Source organism: Odocoileus virginianus, chromosome 30, assembly GCF_023699985.2.
Source record: "Odocoileus virginianus isolate 20LAN1187 ecotype Illinois chromosome 30, Ovbor_1.2, whole genome shotgun sequence".
Lineage (NCBI taxonomy): Eukaryota > Metazoa > Chordata > Mammalia > Artiodactyla > Cervidae > Odocoileus > Odocoileus virginianus.
Genome location: NC_069703.1, coordinates 37,134,693 through 37,157,371, shown reverse-complemented (window position 1 = coordinate 37,157,371; position 22,679 = coordinate 37,134,693). Strand labels below are relative to the sequence as shown.

The window sequence follows — 22,679 nt, the reverse complement described above, 5'->3', positions numbered from 1 at the left end:
GAACCACTTACAGTTAGTCATTAAAAAGTAAAATATCAAGGAAATACGAAACATTTCTGGACTTGCTTCATTACTTTGAATTTAAAGATTTTTGTTTTTGTTTCCTTTTAAAAAAAAAAATCTCCTTGATTCTATTTTCGCAGGCTTGTTTGGTCAGAAGCATGGACTGAGATATAAGAGCTGATGCTTTGGAAGTTCCCTGGTGGTCTAGTGGTGAAGACTCTTGCGCTTCCACTGCAGGGAGTATGGGTTAGATCCCTGGTTGGGAAATTAAGATCCCACATGCCAACATGGCATGGCAAAAAAAAAAAAAAAGGCAGACTAGTCTTTTTTAGAAAAATCAGAGTTTTATTATATTGAAGTATTGTGGGGGGGTTAGATTTATTTCCACTGTAGGGGACATATGTTTTGTTCCCAGGACCCAGCTTCAGCCCTGCCAAGAGGCTGAGCCTGGGAGGTATTTGCATTGCTACTCACACAGGGAGATCCTGTGACCTCCACCTTTCTATAATATCTGCTACACTTGTCTTGCCTCAACAAAATTTTTGCTCGTTTCCCTGCTTAGCCCTCCAGGCCTCTGCTGGGGTTTTATCTTTGATAACTCATCATCTACTCCCCGCAGGAAGGCTTAATCTCAGATCACTCGCTGGAATCCTGGGGGCTGGAGGTTGATGAGTTGCCCATTCTACCTCTGCTGTAGACCATATGTTTGCACCACCACCCCCAAATCCATATGTTAAATCCTAATAGCCAATGTGACATTATTAGGAGGTGGGTCCTTTGGAAAGGGATTAGGTCACGAGAAGGGAATGGCAACCCACTCCAGTATTCTGGCCTGCAGAATTCCATGGACTGTATAGTCCATGGGGTCGCAAAGAGTCGGACATGACTGAGTGACTTTTGCTTCACTTAGGTCATGAGGGGAAAGCCCTCATGAACAGAATTGGTGCCCTTATAAAAGGGACCCCAGAGAGCTCCCTTGCCCCTTCCATCCTGTGAGGACTCAGTAAGAGGACAGCTGTCTGAACCAGGACGTGGGTCCTCACCCAATTCCAAAGCTACCCGTGCCTTCATCTTGGACTTTCAGCCTCCAGAAATGTAAGGAATAAGTTTCTGTTGTTCATAAGCCAACCTATGCGTGGTATTTTGCTATAGCAGCCCGAACTAAGACAAATTCATATGTCTAGCTACCTTTGCTCTCACTGGAAATCACCTCTGCCCAGGTAGACTTTTTAGATGCCAATGTCTGACCAAACCTCACTAGCTCTCCCATACCCTTTGGACTTAGTTCATCTGGGCCTTCACAGACTTGTGGGGAGTTCTTAGCTGCACTGTCGGGAGTTCCTCAGACTTACCTGAGTGGGCATAGTAGCTGTTATTGCACATACAACCTCCACTGTCAGCTAGGTACTCATCCAAAGCACAGATTTCTGCTCCAGGACTGCTGCTCCCGGTGTGTTTGGGGGCCACTTGACTGACTCCAGTCCTGGCAGAGGATTTTGTTGTCCCTGGGGAGATGGGAGTAAGGGTTGTTGAATGAGCAGCTGTTGTCTCAGGTGACGGGGTCGTGGCAGCCCCAGCACTGGGGGCTGATTCCATCGGAGGGGAAGGTGTTCGCATGGTGGTGTTGTGATGTCTTTCGGACTCTGTGCTTATCGTGGAGGATGTTGTTGGGGTGGAGAGTGCAGCTGTAGTTACCCCTGCCTGAGTCCCAGGCATGTTTGTTCCAGGAACAATTGTCCCCAGGGTGGTCATGGTTAGTGAAACAGTGTGAGTAACAGCACTGGTGGTCACAGGTAAAGATTCTATTGCATCAGTGGTTTTGTCCAATGTCACTCGGGATGTTGTAGCTGACATCTCAGAGACAGTGGTTGTTACGGACCCTGATGACGTAACGTCAATGCCTGATGTGTTTAAAGCCACTGGAGTTGTGATCGTGGCTAATTTTGAAGAGTCAGTTGCCACTGAGGACTCCAGTCCATTGGCTGCAGATCTCGATGTGAATGGGGCTGCAGCTGGAGCACTCTGCTTCTGTTTCGAGGGGTTTGCTGTTGTGGCCATGCTGGATGAGGCTGTGCTTCTGGATGTTCCTTCCTGGGCCTTCAGTGTGGAAGTCATCATGGAACTTGGCAGTGTTCTGCCCTCAGAAGTTGTGGTGATAACTGTATTTAATTTCTCCTCCTGAATCTCATGTGTTGGGCTTGTCTGCTCAGTGGACCCAGCAGAGCTGCTGGTTGGTGATGAACTTAGAGGAGCAACTGGTGTTGTATGTTGCTGGGTCTTAGACACTGTTGTCCTCCCGATTGTTGGTGAAGCATTAGATGAAACTGCAGGGCCATCGTCTCTCCCACTGTTGGATGAAGTTGTGTAGGAATACTCTGTAGTTCCCAAAGCTTCAGAGTCGTTCATGGAGGGTGTTGTAGTTGACCCCCGGGTTGTCATAATGCCTATAAAACAAACAAAAAGAAACCAGTATACCTGTTCCCTCCACCAATCCAGATGTTCTCACTTTACCAAATATCTTTATTGCAAGATTCAATTAAGTAATATCAACACCAACTATATTATTACTGGCTTGCACCATTTATGTGCCAGCTCTGTGCTAATTTTATTTTCTTGGGCTCCAAAATCACTGTGGATGGTGACTGCAGCCACGAAATTAAAAGATGCTTGCTCCTTGGAAGAAAAGCTATGACAAACCTAGACAGCATATTAAAAAGCAGAGACATTACTTTGCTGACAAAGGTCAGTATTGTCAAAACTATGGTTTTTCTAGTAGTCATGTATGGATGTGTAAGTTGGATCATAAAGAAGGCAGAGCGCCAAAGAATTGATGGCCAAAGAATTTCACATTGTGGTGCTGGAGAGGACTCTTGAGAGTCCCTTGGACAGCAAGGAGATCAAATCAATCAATCCTAAAGGAAAGCAACTCTGAATATTCATTGGAAGGATGGATGCTGAAGCTGAAGCTCCAATAATTTGGCCACCTGATGCAAAGAGCCAGTTCATTGGAAAAGATCCTGATGCTTGGAAAGATTGAGGGCAAGAGGAGAAGGGCATGACAGAGAGTGAGGTGGTTGGATGGCATCACTGACTCAATGGACATGAATTTGAGCAAACTCTGGGAGATAGTGAAAGACTGGGAAGCCTGGCATGCTGCAGTCCATGGGGTTGCAAAGAGTCGGCCACAACCTAGTGACTGAACAACAACTGTGCTAGTAGATCTTAGCTGATGCATGCCAGGGAGTGCTAATTTAACTAATTCTGGCAACTATGTCTCGTTATACTTAAAGACTATTCCAGAGACAAGAGTCAGCAAAAGATGGAAATCTATTATCACACTTGATCTTTGATTTCTTTTTATTATGTTCATCACCTAATTATTATTAAAGTAACTTCTCACAAATTTTTATTTACATGCATATGTATGAGCATGATCTTTGATTTCTTAATACCTTTTTTGATGTGACTTTCATACTGCATTGAATATGATTTTAATATTTAAAGGTACCCTTGTGTTTTTTTTTGCAACCTGACCCCTAATTGAAAGCCAAGTGCTTCATTTACTGCAATAGCAGTCAAGGATAGTTTTGACAACCTTCAGTTTTCACCTTGTCTGAGTAAGGTGCTGTTCCAATGTGCAAGCCTTGGTGCCCTGAATCCTCACATCCACCCTTAGGTAAGGACTATTATTTCTATTTATCAGATGAAGAAACTGAGGCTCAGCCAGAGGAAGACATCTGTACAAGGTCGCACAGCCAGGAAGTGGTAGCACTGGATTTGAAACCAGATCCATCAGACTCCAGAGCCCAATGTCCTCCCTACTATGCTGCACTGCTTCACAAAAACACAACTTTATTCTCATGGCTGAGCCAGCTACCCTCTCTAGAGAAAAAGGCCCAAATCAGTTACACTAAGCTGTATCCCTTGGAAACCTTCCTCTCTCTCCTGGGCAATAGGCAGAAATAGGTCCATCACCTGATGCCCTGTCATTGTAACCTTGGCAGTTGTCAAGGGACTAATTCAGAAAAGCGGAGGTGACCCAGCCCAGGTGATGGGCTTGTCCTTCCCCCAGTTAGCTCTGAAGAGACACTGAAACTTCTCCCCAACCCCACCCACATCTGGCATCTGCTTCTTCCAACCCTCACTTTCTTCTATCCCTGAAGAGAGCTACGGGGTCACAAAAGGACAGGAGTGGTGACCAGGATGCACGAAAGGAAAAGCTAGGCTCTGGACCTGGCTCTGTTACTGACTTGCTGTGTAATATTGGGGAAGACCACACCTCTCTCAGTCCTTGCACATCCCACTTAACACAGTGAGGGACTTGGACTTTAGTATCACAAGACCTCTCTAAACCCTAGTGATCCATAGGTCTGTTTGCAACAAAATTCCAGGCTGAAATGAAGAGAGATCCTGCTACAGGGGTCTTGTGTTTTTAGTTTCAGGGACAGATGTTTCCACTGGATCTGATTTTATGTTTTTTTTTCCATGTGGTTAACCAGTTGTCTCTGCCCCCTTTTGGAGAAGTCTGTCCTTTCCCTACTGGTTTGTCAGGCTACCATTGTTATGCATCAAGACTGATTTTCCTGCTCTTTCATTCCCTTGGTTCGCTTGTCTATTGCTGCAACACCACATTATCTTACTGTTACTTTAATGTAAGTCTCAGTATCAGGTGGAGCGAGTCTCCCATCTTGCTCTTCAAAGTTACCTTGGCTATTGTTGACCTTTTGTTCTCCCTCATATGTATTGAAATCTGCATATCAGCTTTTGCAAAAAACCCCACTGTGATTTTGATTGGAAGTGTGTTGCAATTAGAGGTTTGCTAAGAATTCACACGGAGAAGGCAATGGCAACCCACTCCCGTACTCTTGTCTGGAAAATCCCATGGACGGAGGAGCTTGGTAGGCTGCAGTCCCTGGGGTCGCTGGGAGTCAGATATGACTGAGCGACTTCACTTTCACTTTTCACTTTCACGCACTGGAGAAGGAAATGGCAACCCACTCCAGTGTTCTTGCCTGGAGAATCCCGGGGATGGGGGAGCCTGGTGGGCTGCCGTCTATGGGGTCACACAGAGTCAGACACGACTGGAGCTACTTAGCAGCAGCAGCAGCAAGAATTCACATGTATATGATATGGAGGTCTCCTGCCCACAGCAGCTCCTTTGAGAAGCAATGGAGCCTGGCATGGACTCCAAAACCAGACCTGGGACAGACTCCTAGTGCTGTGATGAGCAGACAAACCACTTCATGTCTCCAAGTCTGTTTCCTCAACTGTAAAACAGCAGTGATACCAGTGCCTATTTCAGGGGTGCTCATAAAGATTAAATGAGACAATGCATAGGAAGCACTTGGCACAGTGCTGAGCATACAGTAGGTGCTCAACAAGCAGAACCTGCTGCTGGTAATGATTTCCCCTCCTGTGCTTCTCACCAAAACTGGTATCTGCTTCCTGGGTATTATTTTGCCAAGGAAACACCCGGTCTTGGAAAAAGTCGTGATTCAGGAGATTGATGACACATGCAGTTTCCTGACAGCTCCCCATATCTTCCCCTGCACTGTCCCATGAACTCAGGATCCAGGGCTGCACTCCTCTGTTGGGCTCAGTGAGACATTGCCGGTGGCAGTTGGGGTAGGGCAGGGGAGGGCAGCAGGGGTCCAAGCCCCTGCAGGGGCCCTCAGTTCTAGACCAGATTGAGGGGGAACTAGCCTATTGAAACCCCTAGCTACTGGCCCAGAGCAGATGGAAAGGACAGACAGAAAAGGGGAGATGGCTGAGATGACAGACGACATGGAAGTAGATGAGGATAGCGTCTTGAGTGAGGATGGACAGGCCAAGCCAGAAGCTCTTTGGAGGTCATCCCATCATGTTCCTGCCCTGCCCCCCAAGCTCATGGGTGCCCTAAGGCTTAAGATCATTTAGGGGTGGGTTGGAGATGGCTATGCTCACATAAGTTCTTCCTAGGGACAGACACTAACATCTTCCACCACCTGCTTCCCCTCCCTGGTGAGCCAGAAGATGGGCTGTGAGAGCCCCCAGAGAAGGATGGGTGGAAAGGGTGTGTGTGGATACTCACCAGGAAGATGGAGGGCTCCATCCCCAATTAATAGCAGCAGCAGCAGCAAAAGCCACTGTCCGCCCATCGTTCTGCCGGTCGATAGTCCCGGAGGTCACTGGCAGGGAGTCCTGGTCCAAACGGAGGCACAGACAGCACCTCCAAGACTGTGAGGAACTGCTGGCGCTGGTGTGACCTCCCACCTGCCTGCTGAGTGTCCCAGCCCTGCCCTAGTGTTCCAGACTCCTTCCCAGCAGGCCCCAGGGGGCTTTTCAGGGCTGGAAGCCATGCCCATGGGAGGGAATGAAGGGTGGAGTTTCCCATCAGCTGCAATCAGTGGACCTCTGGGGATTCCCATTCCAACTGGTGACTGTCCCCAAGGCCCCTAATTGTCAGTGTATGCTGAACAGCCGGGCAGAACTCTGGGCCTTCCAGTCTTTCTCTCACACAACAGCAGGGAACCTGAGTCTCAGTCACATGGCTGATCTCATCAGCCTCCCAACTCCAGGGAGTTGAGTTCTGGCCATTTGATTTTAGAACTGGCGCTCAATCTTATCCTCTCCCAGTTGCACCAATGGGCAAAATGAGGCCTGGTGACTTACCCAAGAATGAGCATCCATCAAGTCAGCTCTTCATAGTGTCCACCACCGCCACCACTTTGTCAGACTGAATTGCCTAGCTCAGGGACCTGCTGTGGCTCTCAGTGGTCTTACTGTGAAGGTCCCAAAGAGGTCTCACAGGTCCCAAGTTCTCTACCAGACTTCATTCACCTGAGCCTCAAATTCCTCCTGCTGCCTTCCATGCTCTTCTCCTCCAGAGAGCCTGCCAGGACCCACATTTCATTCTCCATTGACCCAGGATGGAGTTTCCATACCTGCATGACTTGGTCAGTGGTGACCCCATGAGACTAGAGCTCTCCAGAATGAGGACCAGTGTTTTACACCTTCAGAGAGAGAGAGGTAGGTGTTTCCATCAGAGAGGCACTCCCAACCCTGAAGACCAGACTTTCACCCTTCAAATTTAGGCAGGAATTATCTCTCTACCATTAAATCAAAAATTTTCAGGCTGTAGATTCTCTATCCCATTAGAATGGAAGCTCTGGGGGACAGTCAGTGACTCTCTCGTCTGACGAAAGAGGCTTTTGAGGGGGCAAGGCTGCCCCCAAAGGTTTTGGAGGTCTACCAGTCAGACACATTAATCCCAACACAAAACTTTATTGTCGATACATGATACCTGGCCCCACCGGCCTCATCTTTCTCCTCTTGGTACTTGGGCCTGCTTAGACCCCATCTAGTTCTGGTCTAGCAGGGGACCAGGGATGCCCATCCTGAGGGCAAATCCTGGCTGCCCTGGCCAGCACCCCCTTGTGGGCTCGTCCTTGCTGTAAGGCTCCCACTCTTATCCACTATCCTTCTCCATCCGTGCTCCTCTGGACCTGGGGTCTCACAGGCCCAAGTCCTAGAGATACCGCCCCCTTCCATCCCCAGGCATCTGCCCAGGTGTAAGGCAGAGGATGGGCTCAGGCCAGGATGTGCCAAGTCATGCTAGTGATGCAGGAAGATGCAGCAGCTGGGTGTGCGCTCATGCCCATTGGCTCCTGCACTGCCCTCTCAGCGGCTGGTCTTGTGTTTGTTAACATTTGTGTTGGATTCCTGAACCTGCAAACCAAGAGGTCTTCTTGTCAATTCCCCGCCGCCGACATGGCAGAGGCTCCCTTACTCCCCTCCTCCAGCTCAACAGCGGCTCATCCCGGCTTCCCAGGGAAGTCCTTCCCGTCTGTTAGTCTCCTCTCTGACCGTGGAGCTCTCCTCTCAGGCCACAGACACCCATAAGGCTCCCAGGTCAGATGGGATGGGAAGCAGAGAAGGAAACGAAATGTGTGGGAATGTGCCTTGTTCTATGGGGCTTCCCAGGTGGTGCCAGGGGCAAAGAACCCGCCTGCCAATGCAAGAGATGTGGATTTGATCCCTGGTTCAGGAAGATCCCTGGAGCGGGGCATGGCCTTTTTCTCCCTAGAATTTTCCTCCCTCAGGAGGCTGCTCCTCTACGTACCTGACAAGACCTGGGGGGTCCTATGCCCCCCTGGTGGACCTAAGCATCTGCCACCAAGCAGGAACTGAGCTGCTCAAGTCCCCTTAAGAGGAAGCTTGAGGGCGCTGAAGACCAAGATGGCTTAGTGTGTGGAGCCCTGGGCCTCCCAGAAAAGCTGAAATCTAACCAGATGGGCAGTGACTGCTGGGGTGCCTGGGAGCCCAGGGGGGCGGGCCAGACCGTGAAAGAGTCAGAAACCTTGACTAAGGGAGTGGTGGCTGGGCTGGGTGAGGTGAGGGGTGAGCACTGATTGGGTAGGAGAGGGAAGCTGAGAAGCTGCACCTTTTTCCTGTTGACGAGCGCGGTGATCAAGTCTTGCTCGCGAGTCATCTCACGGATGTCCACGGAGGACTTGCTCTCCAAGGATATGTTCCATGACAAGCGCCTCTGCAGTAGCTCCTCCTCCTGCTCCTGGTTGAAGCGGATGGAGCGGACCTCGTCCACTATCCTGAAGGTGGAGGGGTGAGTGCGTTCCAAGGGAGGGGGCTGGGGGGCGGCCCCTCCATCTCTCCCCTGGGGTCCAGCCCCCTGCGCCCTCCCCTCCTTGACTCTGATAGAGACCCAGGCCAAGGCTCAAGGCCCCCTGTGAGATTACAAGGAGATATATATCCTGCACAGACAGGCTGGGGGTGGGGGCTGGGCAAGTCACTTAACCGCTCTGGGTCCCAGGGTCCCCATTATCAATGAGGGTGTGAGGCCAGAAGAATCTGAGGGTCCACTCAGCCCTGACTCATGAGACTCGGGGGGTACCCCCAGTACCCGCCCTACGTGTTGAGCTCATCGCGGATCTCCTTGTATTGCATCAGGTTCTCCTGTATCGCCTCGAGCACCAGGCAAAAGTTGTCACATGTCCTTTCCGAGAGGTTTGTCAGGGGGCCCCCCATAAATGGCTCTTGGGGGACGCCAGGCATCTCCGAACGGGCCACTGCACAGTGCACCAGCGGCAGCTTGTTATTCCCATTTCCCTTCTTGTTGTCTACCTGGGGAAGGGAGAGTGGAGAGGGAAGGATAGCTTTGCCGGGACCCCCTCCCCTGGCCCCTTCCTGCTTGACTTCAGGGGAGACGAGTCTCAGGATGCCAGGGTTCTCATGCCCCTCGTTTCAGCTCCAACCAGTCTTAGCCTCCCCTCCTTGACTGTGGGAGCTCAACTTGAAATGCAGCAGTCTGTCCCTCACCTCTGAAAATTCTCACCCCTTTCCACAACTTAATGCATCCCCCATCATTTCCCTCCTGATAAACCCTACCCAGCAAACCTCTGAAACCCTAAATACTCTCGGGTCACAGTCCACAGCCCTCAACACTTTATACAATACTCCCCACCTTTCGGAAGCTCTACCCCTGGATGAGTAACACTATAGCTAATGTTCATCGAGTTCTTAATATGTGCCAAGTACTGTTCACTGACCCATGAAATTCTCATAATAGCCCTATGAAGTACATAGAATTATCATCACTTCAATTTTATAGAAGAAGAAACTGAGGTTTAGATTGGTTTAAATGCCCTAAGGCCTCCCAGCTGCTCACTTTCAAGTTGTCACAGAGCAAGACATCTAGGAACGCCACACCCCTTAGAAGCCCCAGTTGGTGAGTTGGCACTCAAAGTGAGGGTTGCTGCCTTTAGGCCTCAGGCTTGGCTTTCTTTAGGCCCTCAAATGTGTGAGCACACTCACTCACACACACACACTCAAGGTAGCACTCATATACACTCTCCCCTTCCCCCCTCTGCCCTCCCTATCTCACTCACCTCACTGAAGTCTATTTGATGCTGTTGCCCCTGTCCTGCCTTCATCATTTGCTCCAGATTGGTGGTCACCACGACGACCAACAGGTTGATGCCAATGAAGGCACCGATGGTGATGAAGATGGCAAAGTAGATGGCGCCCCCAATCTCCACTCCGTACTCTCTTGTCTCCATCCTGGAGATGGCAGTCAGGGACCCTATCACCTCCCTGGCCCTTTGGGCCTCAGTTTCCTCATCTACGAGATGGGAGAAATTATCTCAAAGCCTACTGGGACTTCTGTCGCCTCCCTGCTGCTGTGCAGATCTAAGGCCTGACTCCTAACTGTCCCCACAGCTGCTCTTGAATGAGCATCCGCTGTACTGCCAGTGGGCTGTCCTCAAGCCAGCCCTGCAAGGTGAGGATTCATACACCAGCATTATCAAATTTCAGCTACTGGCTGTACTCTTTATCATGTCATTCTTATTATAACTCAGGTTCATGATAGAAAAATCAGAGGGAAAATGAACAGGAAAAAGATCCCACCACCGTTAATACCTATTGCAAACCTTCCATAAAATATTTTCCCAAATAATAGCTTTCGCTCTCTTGCTACACATGTGAATGTGTGAATGTGTGTGCACAATGCCAGTCTCTACTAATCCTCAGAGCAACCCATGACATGGTTAAATATCGTATTATAATCTCCAGTTGACAGATGAGGAAACTGAGGCTCAGAAGGTTGCATGGTTAGTACAGTGGAGCAAAGACTCAAAAGCCCAGGCCACCTTTATCGCACATTCCATGACTTGTCCACTGTCTATAACATAATGGGTAATGAGAGTAGAAGCCCCTTTACCAACTGGGCTTCTACTTTCACACGAGGGAGATAAAAAGAAATCAGTCAGGGGGATCAAGCCCCTGAAATGGCCTGGAAACAAGTAGGATTTGGGCTAAATGGAAAGAGGTAAAGAACAGAACCCAGGCAGCCCTCTGTGGCCAAACATGACCTTGGACAGTGGGTCTCAAAATGAATAAAATGAGACCTTACATTCCTAGGAGTCGAGGCAGTCTGGTGGGCTCCAGTGTGGACTGGGAGCTGCCTTGGGACCCTAGATGCAACCACAGGCCTGCTGCCTGGCCCAAGGCCAAGCTGCCCAACTGCTGAGCATGAAGGGAGACTGTGGTCCATGAACAAGACTGCCGCGGGCCTTTGAATACATGGAGTTTCATAGGGACAAGGCTTCAAGTAGATTACAAAGCTAGAGGTCCCAGCCCCAGGAGTCCGCTTTTCTCCAGTTTAAAGCCCCAGGCACCCTCCCCCCACCTCCTGCCACCCTCATCCCAAGCCCTGGAGCCTCACTCCCACCTGAGAGCCCTTCTCCCTCCCCAGGTAGTTTTTTCTGCCCCTGGATGCCCCAGCCCCTCATTGCCTAGCTCAGCTGGACTGGGGGCCCGGAAGCCCCATGGGCACTCACTGAAAGTCACTGTAGATGTCCACCCAGCCATCCTGGGTGATGCAGATGAAGAGGGTATACAGGGCAACCTGAATGTTCTGGAAATGCTTGGGCACGAACACACCAAAGAGAGTGACCCCAAACACGGAGAACACCTGCCAGAGAGACGGGAGACCCGCCGCGGACTTCACCCACAGGCCTGGGACACAGCACATGCAGAGAAGCTGCCAGGGGAATCGCAGGGAGGCAGGCCTTTCCTCCTCCCATCCCCAAAGCCTCCTTCTTTCTGCTCCAGACACCCTGTATCCCCAGAGACCCAGGGGCCTGTTCAGGAAAGGGGGGGGGGGGGCGGCTGGGGGCAGGGGAGGGCACTGACCAGCATGAAGAAGAGGATGAGGACCATGATGTTGGCCATGTCGGGCACCGACTGCAGGATGACGCGAATGATCCGGGCCAGAGGCTCCACCCCCACGCACAAGTGCAGCAGAAGAAGCGCCCTGCGGCAGAGCCTCTCAGGGCGCCCCCTCGGCCCTTCCCAACACCCCCCCCCCCCACCATCGCCCCACCTGCAACCATCCCCTCCCCTCCCTCCCAGGATCCAGACAGGTCCCTTCTTCATTCCGAGTCCCCAGCTTACCTGAGGGTGTAGGTGATAGCGACGGCATTGAGTTCAGTAACGAAAAACCCCAGGAGCAAGATAAAGATGATAAGGAAGTTGAGGATGTTCCAGCCGTCCTGGGGGGGTGGGCCAGCCCCAGCAGGGTCTGTCAGGCCCAGCCCATGGGTTCATCCTGGGTCTGCCCTCCCCACACCCTCAGGATGGGGGACTCCACGGTGCTCTCGGAGCCGGGCCAGTCACGTGCCATTCACTGCAGTCCTGCTGTCGCCCCCCAAACATGCCACAAAACACCTACGCGCTCGCTGTCTCATACACGTGTCCACAGCCAAGTGCAGTGTCTGAACACACAGTCGAGCCCCTCACACACGCCAGTTCCTAAGCTGATTATCGCCCACCTTGGCTAGTGTGCCGTTGACAAAGGCTTTGCCCTGCAATTAGGTGACCTGAGAGTGTTTGGATGCTCCAGCTTTGTGGGACACAGACTACAGTTAATAAAATGAACATAAATGAAAACGCTAAGGAACAGGGCTTCAATAGCCACTTCAGAGGTGAGCTAACTCTCACTGTAAAGGCACAGTTTGCAAGCCCCGTGTCCAACACAGCACAAGCTCCTTTAGAATACAGACGCAGGAGGGAAGCTCACAGGCATGACAAATTCAGACACAACCACTACGGGGGAGATTTTCTCTAATAAACAGTCTGCCTTTACCTTCGACCAGTGATCCCACTTCTAGAAATCCATTCCACACAAACTCTGGTACAACTACAAAATGACATTTGTAGAAGGCTGAAAATAACTGAAGTGTCCAACAATTATAATAGAACACTGGCTGGCTAAACTACTGCACATTCATTCAATGGAGTACAGAACAGTGAGAAAGGTCTCCATGTACTGACACAGAAAGACCCATTAAATGACGAAAGTAAAGTGTACAACAGCATTTACGCTACGCTACTGTCTGGGAAGGGAGGACTAAGAATATATACATATTTGCTTATGATTGCAAAATAAACACTAGGAGGATAAACGAGATTATAAATAACAAAGATTATCTGAAGAGGGTGGGGGTAGGGGAAAGGGATGAAGGGACAGAGTAGAAACAAGGATTTTGTTTGCTCCTTCCAGGACAGTTTTGACCAATATGTAGCTGCATTAAATATTCAAAAAGAAAACCCACTCCAGTATTCTTGCCTGGAAAAGTCCATGGACAGAGGAGCCTGGCGGGCTGCAGTGCATGGGGTTACATGACTGAGCATGTGTGCACGAGGATGGAGGGAGATGGGTTGGTAGCAATAAAGTGGTAGAACTAAAAAAAAAAAAGAAAAATTTTTTTTTCCCCCGTTTTGAAAAAATATTATTTGGCTGCAACAAGACTTGGTTCCAGCATGTGGGATCTAGTTTCCTGACCAGGGATTGAACCTGGGTTTCCTGCATTGGGAACATGGAATCTTAGCCACTGGACCACCAGGGAAGTTCCAAAAAGAAAACTATTTTATTTTGAAAAAATTACTTTAATGGGAAAAAAGTTCTTAAATTTATTGGGCAGTTCAATAAACACAAGACCTCCTGGTATGTCACATTCAGAGTGTTGGTGCCTAAACAAACACAAGGAGACACAAGGCTGCCTGCCTATAGATCCATCCCTGTATCCATTCAATATTATGCTCCTACTATATGCCACACCTCAAATCAGATCCTGAAGATACAGGACTTCTGCCCTGCTGAGCTCATAGGCTATTTTGAGGGAGGTGGACAGACAGTAAATTTTAACTCCTGGTGACAGACTCCGGGAGTTAGTGATGGACAGGGAGGCCTGGCGTGTTGCAGTCCATGGGGTCACAAAGGGTCGGATATGACTGAGTGACTGAACTGAACTGAGAGGTGAGTACAGAGTGTTAAGGAAACAGAGCAACAACTAACCTAGCTTAGGAGAAACAAGAAGACTTCCTGGAAGAGGAGACATCTGAAGGAGTCTTAAACTATAAGTAGGAGAAAAGCAAGTGAGTAAGTGGTAAGGAGCGTTCATAGACTAGGTGTCAGCATGGACAAAGGCATGAAAGTGAGCAACAGCAGTGTGTGTATATATGTGTATGTGCGTGTGTGCACACTTGTGTGTCTTTAGGAATGTCACTACAAGCAGCTTGATGTAGCTGGAACACCCAAGGGTGAGGCGAGGGGTGATAAGTCTGCAAAAGCAGATAGGAGCCATTTCACAGAAAGCCTTAAGCACAGCTGAGACAGGCTGGGACCTGGCACTCTTTGCTACAGTGCTGCAATGCTTGCACCTGGACACACCTCTACTCCAGCAACAAAATACAAAGAAACTATATGGGACTAAAAATAACTAAGTGCATGTGCAGACGGGAGAAATTCTGGATACCAAAAGACCAAAAAACTCAATTAGCCACTTCTAAAGAGCAGGAGCAAAAACAGGATGCTGGGAGCAAAATCAGGGTATTGCACATGCCCCCTGCACACAACACTACCTAAGGGATGGGCAAACCACCTAAGTCATCCCTCCAGTCTGACCCCAGACACACCCCTACCCCCACCCCATGTAGGGAACAACCTTGCCTCACAGGTCAGGGATTGAAGGAACAAGACAGTCTGTTACACGTTCTCCTTCCCCTCTGCAGCAGCGGGGGCCCTAGAAGGCCTTGCCTGAATCTCTTGTCTGGCCTCCAGTCAGTTTCTATTGATTGGAGAAGGCCAAGAACACGGGTCATATCACAATGAGGCATTTAGACCTGATCCTGTAAACAATTGGAAGCCACTGGAATGTTTAAGGGTACTCTGTCTTGGGCTTTGGGAAAACTATTTTGATGGCAGATGGGGTACACTGGAAGCCATAGCAACACCCTGGTGAGAAGACAAGACAGGAACTAGAATGGGGTACCAGAGCTGCAGAGGTGGCAAGAAAACTGAGAAAGTTAGGTGGCAAAATAGTAATTAATAGACTGTAGAGGTAAGGAGACAGGAGCCACATGAGCACTGGGGGTGCAACTTTGGGGATCCCCATGTGGCTGGGTAATATTTGAGATATTAACTTGCAGATTTTCCTCCCTCCCCTGCCTTCTCCCTTTCCATCCACCCATTAAGTGGGGAGTCCTTGTATACTGGGACCAGGAGAGGGGCTGGGAGTGGGGAAGAAGACGGCAGAGGGTCTCTAACAAGCTTTGGCTTTTGGCACTGGGAGGCTGGCCCCAGATAAAGGTTAGGGTTTGGGACATTCGTTTTCAGCCATCAGTTCTGGAGAGCGGTTTTGCCTTCCAGAGCACGTTTGGCAGTGTCTGGAGGTATCCTTGATTGTCACAGCTAGGAAGATGGTAATGGCATCTAACGGGTAGAGGCCAAGAATGCTGCTAAACATTCTGCAATGCACAGGACAGTCCCCTCCCAATAAAGAATTATCTAGGCCAATTATGTCAACAGTGCCAAGGGTGAGAAATCTTGTCCTTGAGGAGATACGCAGAGTGGCTGGGAAGAACACAAAATTTGCTCGCATTCTCTTGTGCTGATGAAACGCTAGAGTTTAGCCTCGAAAGTGCAGGCCCTCCTAACTGCTCCTGCAAATGAGACAGGCTGGAACCTGGAACCCTTTGCTGCAATGCTTGCACCTGGACAGACTTCCTCAAGCAATACAAATAAACTGTAAGAGACTAAAAATAACTGCCTGCAGGAGCAGTTGGGGCAAATTATGGACAACAAGATACAAAAAGACCAACAGTCCAAATGCTACTTCTGAAGAGCTGGAGCAAAAGCGGGGGGTTGGGAGCAAACACAAGGGGTCAAAAGCAGTAAACAAAAGCAGTACTTGCACATGCCTCCTGCACACACCACCACCAAAAGGGCAGTCAAACCACCTAAACCGCCCCTCCAGTCTGACCCCTGGTCACACCACTACCCTCACCTCATATAAGGAGTCCGGAAAGATGAGCAAAGGAAACTGTTACTTGTTCTCACTCCCCACTGCTACTGCAGAGGCCCTAACAAAGTCTTGCCTGAATTTCTTATCTAGCCTCTGAACAATTTCTACGGGCAACAAAAGAAATCTCAGGGCTACTTTCACGTAAGAAATGCTCTCTCTTAGGGAACAAATATCTGCCTGTATCCTGAAGTGATACATTGAAATATTCACAAAATCATGGTACCTATTCTCCCCTCCACCATGGAGACAAGTAAATATGCATCATCCTATTCTATTTTCTGTTAATAAATACCCTCCCAAGTGTTGTTCTCACAAGCAGGCTTTAAGACATCCATACTTTAGAAAGATTGTTCTAGGTTCTACATTCTGTGTTCTATGAAGTGACACTTCTAAGCCCTGGAAAGCTTATAATTCTAGTTGGTTGTCCTGATAATGGTATTTAAGTGATGCTTCCTTTTTAAGAAGGTATAAAGATTTGATGGGTAATTTTTTTAAAGATTCTTCTTGCACATGCCCAAAGGAAGATAAATCCCTTGACAGAAAATCCAGAAATCCTTTGACTCTAGAAGTCCTATTTAAACAAAGAATTTGAGTCTTTGTTTCGTTTTACATAATGTTAAGATCTGTTCCCACCCAGATCTTTTTTTTTTGTTTGTTTCAATTGTTTACTAACGGACCAGATTACAAAAATAATCCTGGCAGATACCTTAGTTCATCCTTCTAATAAGCCTGTTGATCTGGTCTTCCCTGTTGACAGCATCTCCACCTTCTACAAAATGGGTGGTCTTTTTCTTCATTCCACCTCGTGGAGCAGACAATTTAAAGGGCCACAGGAAGTTGTTTGCTTCTTTGAAACATTTTCCAACGGTATAGATCTCATGAATCAGATCCTCCATGCAGATGATTCCGTATTTCCCAAGAGATTGAGCAATCAATGCATTGTCTGTCAGGGTAATTCGCTTTTTGTTGATTTTGCCATAACCACGCTTGTAGATCAATTCATTTACAGACTTCAGATTTGGGCACCCCCATGCAATGTATGGCTCCACAATTCTCAGCATGTTAACTGATGCCTTGTTGAGCTTCACAAAGGTGCCATTGAAGATCTGCCAGAGGCGAAGGAGCTGCAGCAGCTTTCGAACCTTTGGGCTCACACTGTTGACACCTCTGATCCTGATGACAAATGCCAATTTGGGTTCTGCGGGTTCATAGAAGTTGCCAGCTTTTCGTGCCATCCTAGCCATTCGAATTTCAGTTCTGTACATCTGCCTGTATTCCTTGTGGTAATGCTTAGCTTTTTCATAAATAAGCTTCCTCCTTGCCTTTCAAAGCATCTTTTGGGCAAACTTCTTTCTCAGGCGCTTGATCTTAAGCTCTGCGAAATTCTTTCACTTTTTCTTAAGGGTTTCTGGCACAGGAGGAACCTTCTTTTTCTTCTCTTCTGCACCCTCCATGGTTCCAGCCGGGAAAGAGGGTGTTCCTACCCAGATATCTTTTTGATACTCTCCCAAATAGGAGTCAGCGACCTATAGCTCAAGGACAAATCTGACCAGCAGCCTCTTTTTTTTTTAAGACCCATGGATTTAGAATGATTTTAATGTTTTTAAATGGTTGGGGAGAAATCAAAAGGAAAATAATATTTCATTACATGTAAAATTTAAAGTTCAAAATGTCAGTATCCACAAATAAAAGTTACCTGGAACATAGCCATGCTCATTTGTCTATATACTGTCTATGGCTACTCTGTGCTCTCATAGCAGAGAAGAGTGTTTGCAAGAGACTATATGGCCCGCAAAACTTAAAATATTTACCTGGCCCTTGAGAAAATCATAGGGAAACCTCCCTGCAATGCAATAGGATGGCCAAAAGGGGGCGCTCCCATGCAGTACCACTAGATTACTGGTCGATTACAGGAAGAATTGTTAATTACAGACTCAACAGAATAATCACTAAAGGGGAAAGAATCATCAATTATAGGCCCCACAGGAAAAGAGGTACATAGCATCTCCTGCAAGAAATCTAGCATTCTAGCAACTCAGTTAATAAGACCATCTCACCCTGCACTCTCACTTTTCTCCAACATACTTTGGTTCAAATCAACCTCTCCTAACTGCCTCCTTTTTTTCCATAAAATAACATTCCTCTCCATTTTGGACTTGCTGTGCCTTTTGCTATAGCTTGCTAGTCCTGAATTGCAAATCCTCTTCTATTCCCATGTAAAGCCCCCATTTTGTTTTGCTGGTAAAATAACTGACTTAATTATTTTTAAGGTCAACACCCTTTACAGAAAATCTCTGCTGACCCCTCTGCTCTTGAGGGGTAAATTAAGGTGTGTGTGTGTGTGTGTGTGTGCGAAGTTACTTCAGCCATGTCTGACTCTTTGCAACCCTATGGACTGTAGCCTACCAGGCTCCTCTGTCCATGGCAAGAATACTGGAGTGGGTTACCAGGCCCTCCTCTAGTGGATCTTCCCAACCCAGGGGTAAATTAAGGTGGATACTCTCAGTTGCATTTCTCTGATAAGCAAGTCAAGGTTTTCCCAAGAGCACAGAACTAGGGAAAGCTGGATCAGGAATGGGGACCCAGGAAGCCTGCACTTCCAGTACAAATTACTTTCTGTCACATCACAGACATCTCAGAAGTCGGTCTTTCTTCATGCATGCGCATGAACATACACATGCACTCACACACACACACACTCCTCAGGTTTCAGGAAGGCCAGGTACACAGTGGTGAGGACAGGATGGGGTGCCAACCCAAAGGAGGAGTAGAGGTGATGGCAGGGAGGGCCCAGGATCTCACCTTCCAGAAAATCCAGAAACCATTTAACCAGCCGAGAAGCAGCTCGCAGATAAGGGTGGTCAGCACAATGTCATCTATGGTAGAGAACAACTCATAGTGTTTCTATATGAAAGACAGAGAGAAAGAAGGGCAGAGAGGTCAGTGGAGCGGGGCCGTGGCAAGACCAGGGACAGAGGACATCTGTAGGGAAGGGGAGGCCCAGATTCTTATTGCTCTTCAGCCTCAGCATCTTTGTAGTTCCCTTTAAATTATCCCTTGCACATACGTGCCAGGCACCATTCTTAAAACCACAAACTTATTTCACGTTACCATCACCATCGTCCTGCAAAGTAGTTTTTATTCCCATCTTGCACTTGAGGAATCAGAGAGGTGCCCAAGTTCAAACATTTAGTGATAAAGATTGTTGTCCGACTACAAACCTTTGTCCCTAACCTCTAGAGTAGGAAAAGGGAGGTGGAGAAAGGCAGAACAGACTCCAGGATTGGAGGAAAAGCCCTGGCCCTTGAGTTGGAGGACACCAAGTCCCATCCTTGCTTCTTTGGCTGTCTCCACCACTCCGGCTGCACCAGCTCCCAAATCCCCAGGCTTGGCTTGACCAAACTCCTGAGTATCCCCCTACACATGGGTCCAAGACATGCTCCCGGGGTGGATGGATTGATGGATGGATGACTCCATGATTCTGAATTCTGTTTAAAACAACTCACTTTCATGCCATCTCCTGTTCAGCTGTGACACTGCTGTTGTTTGTGACATGAACAGCTCCCAGCCCCCCGATTCCACTTGCCAGTTACAAAAGTCACCTGGCTCCCCCTTTTCTTTACCTCTGTGGCCCACAGACTCAGGGCTTCAAGCCTCCTGCTCCCCACACCTTGCCACCAGCTCCATCCACCAGCCATCGTGAGGCTGGACAGAGCTTTTTTTTTTCTCTTGGCCACGCTGCACAGCATGTGGGATCTTACTTCCCTGACCAGGGATTGAACCCATGCCCCCTGCAGTGGAAGCATGGAGTCTCAACCACTGGACCACCACGGAATTCCCTGGGCAGAGCTTCTTAAGTTCAGATGGAAGCTGAAGTTTATGGGCTTCCAGCCTGTTCCAAATTCCCAAATGGCATCATGGGCTAGAGGTGTCTACCTAAAACAAGGAAAGGCTTTTTCCTTCCCTTTGTCTTTCCCTTCAGTTCTACCCCATTGGCCACAGGTGGCAAGAGGCTCTCCTTACTGTTTATTGAAAGAGCTTCCTGAACAGTCGCCCTGCCCTCTGCAAGTCATGAGCATCTGTGGCTAAATCAGAGTTGCCTTCTTTACCCACAAATCTTCCATGACTCCCTATGGCCTGCAGAGTGAGGTACAAAACCAGTCTGGCGTTCACAGGTCTCTAGGATCTGAGCTTCACGGCACACACCCTCTACCAGGCTTTCTTAGCATTTTTGACTTGGACTCAAAGAAATATATATTTCACTCCATAATGCTTTCTCTCCCTCTGGCTCCTCCCCTCCCTCTCTTCCCCACCACAGTTTCTACTTCATTCTTTTTCATTTTATTTCATTCTACATCAAAATGCCGCTACCTGCATTCTGAATTGTTTTCATGATCCATTGATGGGTTTTGATCTGCCCCCCAGTCACTCTTTCTGCAAACCCTGGCAGGTGGGTTTCTGCCTTCACCACATCAGAATTAGCTCCTGTCAAGGTCACAAGGGCAAGATCCAAGGGATGTTTCAGAGTCCTTTTCTGGCCTCCTGTCCTAGCCAGATCTAACGCTGTGCTTGCTCCCTTGGTAACGTACTCTCCCGGGGATCCTCTCACTCCTCCAGCAGCTCCTCCTTACTACCCTTTTGCATCTCCTCTTCTATTTTCTGCCCTTTACTTAGAGGCTCTTCTCAGAGACCTCTGTCTTGGCCCCCCCTTCTCACTCAGTACTCAGTCCCAGGCAAGCTCATCCATTCCTTGAGCTTTGGCAACCAGCTCCCTGGATGCCAATCACTCTCACGTTGCCATACTTTAAAGCCGGGCTTGCCTGGATAAACATCAAGGTCCTACTGTATAGCATAGGAGACTATATTAATATCCTATGATAAACCTTAATGGAAAAGAATATAAAATGTATATATGCATGCATAACTGAATCACTGCCAAACAGCAGAAATTAACACAACACTGTAAATCAATGATACTTCAATTTAAAAATAAAAGTAAAAAATAAAAAAACAAACCTTGGCTTTCCAAAGACATCCTCCTTAATATAACTTGAAGATGTTGTGTGATCTGGCTGTTGACTGCCTCTCTGAACTTACCAGTCACCACATAGGAACATTTTAAAAACACTGGCTTTCAATAGGACAATTCACGTATGTGGTGGACTCCTTGTAGGAAATTAAAACCTCAAGGGTAAGACCCAAGTCATAGTGGAGTTCAAGTTGGATACCCAGAACTCACTTCTTCTGCCCAAAACATTCTTCTCAACCTCTTTCTGCCTGGCCAACACCTGCTCATTCTTTATTCTCCACTTAAATGTCCCTTTCTCCAGGAAGCCCTCCTGGCCCCAAGATTAGGTCCAATGCCTCCTTTGAGCTTCCACACACTCTGTGACACCCAGGCATTTGCAATGATATGTTTGTGGTGTCTGTCTGAGACAGACCTTGGTCTGTTGTAGTCACACCTGGCACAGAGCACAGTATCTGCTGCAGAGTGATTCTTGCTCAGTGATTATTGATTAAAATGGGATACCCTTTCCCACAAGACACCCATTGGCCTGCCTCTGCTCACAATGTTTTTCTCCTTTCCTTCCTCTGCAAATCTAAAGCATTTCTCAAAGCTGGGCCCCTTCCACCACAAAGTCTTCCCTGATCTCAGTGCTGACAGGTCCTTGAAAATCATCCCATCCAACCATCATGAAAAGATAAGGAGTCTGAGGCCCAGGGAGGGAGGTGCCTTGCCCCAGCCCCTGTGAGATGAGTGAGAGGAGGGTTCAGGCTGGAGTCCCACCTGGCCAAGCATGGAGTTGGTGCGGAGCGCGATGGTGATGGCGTTGACCACCAGCAGCACGGCCAGCAGCACCTTGGAGGCTGGGTGTCGGAGAAGCTGCTTGACATACATGCGCGTGATGAACTCCTGCATGTCCCAGGCATCCTGGGAGAGGACGGGGGACCTTCCTTCAGGCAGGTGTCACCATAGGAGGCCTCTGCCTGGAAGTTTGCTCTCAGTGAATAGGGACCCATGGGGGCCACTTCTAGGGGGAGAAGTTGCGTGAGAGGGGATCATGGAATCAGGGGCATCAGTGTAGAGGTTATTACCTAAATAGTCACTAAAAGTGGGTCACTCCTGGTTGAGGGGGGTCCTTGTTGGGGTCATTGCAAGGGAGACTCTTTTGGGGGTCTCTGCTGGGGAGTGGCTCTCATTATAGGGGGGGTCCTGTGAGGGTCACAGTCAGGCAGTTACTAACATATCATGGTTGGGGAGTGGGTCACTGCAGGGATCCCTGCTGGGATGTTTAGAAGCAGAAGGGGCAGTTATTCTGAGGGCCTGCTGCCCCATGGATACCGCAGCAGAGGGGTCACTGTGGGGGTGAGGATGGCTGCAAGCCCCCCGACAGGCTGCAGGCTCAGCCTCAGCCTTACCTTTCTGCTGGTGATGTCTCGGCGGTTGATGAGCACTTGCTCCTCTGGCCGCTGGTAGGGCTCTTGAGCGGCCCTCTGCAAGGGTGAGGAGGGGGCCATCAGGGCAGCCCATGCCCCTCCAGACCCAGTCCAGTCCTCTCATGCCCCATCCCACCCCGGCATGCCCAGCCTGGGCAGTGCAGCCAGGCAGGGGCCGCCTACCAAGCGGTTCAGAGGTTTGATGTAGGTGGTGTCGGTCCACTGCTGCCACCAGCTCCTCTGGTTATCTGACATATTGCTCAGTCTCCCCCCTCACTCCTCAAAGAAACGTCACTCCAAGCGCGCCTGCCCGCCCCTCGTGGTGATATCACAGAGGCCTCTGTGACCCCCCCAGCTATCCGCATTCCATCAAGG

The 22,679-nt window shown here is 48.9% G+C and overlaps 1 protein-coding gene and 1 pseudogene across 2 annotated transcripts; both read right to left on the bottom strand.

The window, feature by feature from the left end:
• Nucleotides 1-7,246: 7,246 nt before the first annotated feature.
• On the bottom strand, nucleotides 7,247-22,648 carry CATSPER4 (cation channel sperm associated 4). 2 transcript variants are annotated; one of them, XM_020909223.2, is made up of 11 exons: nucleotides 22,488-22,647; nucleotides 22,287-22,361; nucleotides 21,655-21,798; nucleotides 18,669-18,770; nucleotides 11,956-12,053; nucleotides 11,695-11,815; nucleotides 11,340-11,473; nucleotides 9,888-10,059; nucleotides 8,912-9,123; nucleotides 8,426-8,591; nucleotides 7,247-7,710 (listed from the first exon to the last, which is right to left on the bottom strand). In XM_020909223.2, exons 1-11 carry the CDS (start codon nucleotides 22,557-22,559, stop codon nucleotides 7,663-7,665), a joined length of 1,344 nt encoding a protein of 447 aa, XP_020764882.1. In that variant the 5' UTR covers nucleotides 22,560-22,647; the 3' UTR covers nucleotides 7,247-7,662. The 2 variants fall into 2 exon arrangements, with proteins under 2 accessions (XP_020764882.1, XP_070315066.1); XM_070458965.1 differs by lacking the exon at nucleotides 7,247-7,710 and having other exon boundaries at nucleotides 8,505-8,591; nucleotides 8,903-9,123; nucleotides 22,488-22,648.
• Nucleotides 12,066-17,364, bottom strand: LOC110147610 (large ribosomal subunit protein uL30 pseudogene; annotated as a pseudogene).
• Nucleotides 22,649-22,679: the final 31 nt, after the last annotated feature.

What these genes read in the sequence shown, in the direction of transcription:
- CATSPER4 (XM_020909223.2), bottom strand. Translation starts at nt 22,559, where the DNA reads ATGTCAGATAACCAGAGGAGCTGGTGGCAGCAGTGGACCGACACCACC. An exon ending in TCAAACCTCTGAACCGCTTG is followed by an intron (nt 22,362 to 22,487) that starts GTAGGCGGCCCC and finishes TCACCCTTGCAG; the next exon opens with AGGGCCGCTCAAGAGCCCTA. An exon ending in ATCCGCGATGAGCTCAACAC is followed by an intron (nt 8,592 to 8,911) that starts GTAGGGCGGGTA and finishes CTCCACCTTCAG; the next exon opens with GATAGTGGACGAGGTCCGCT.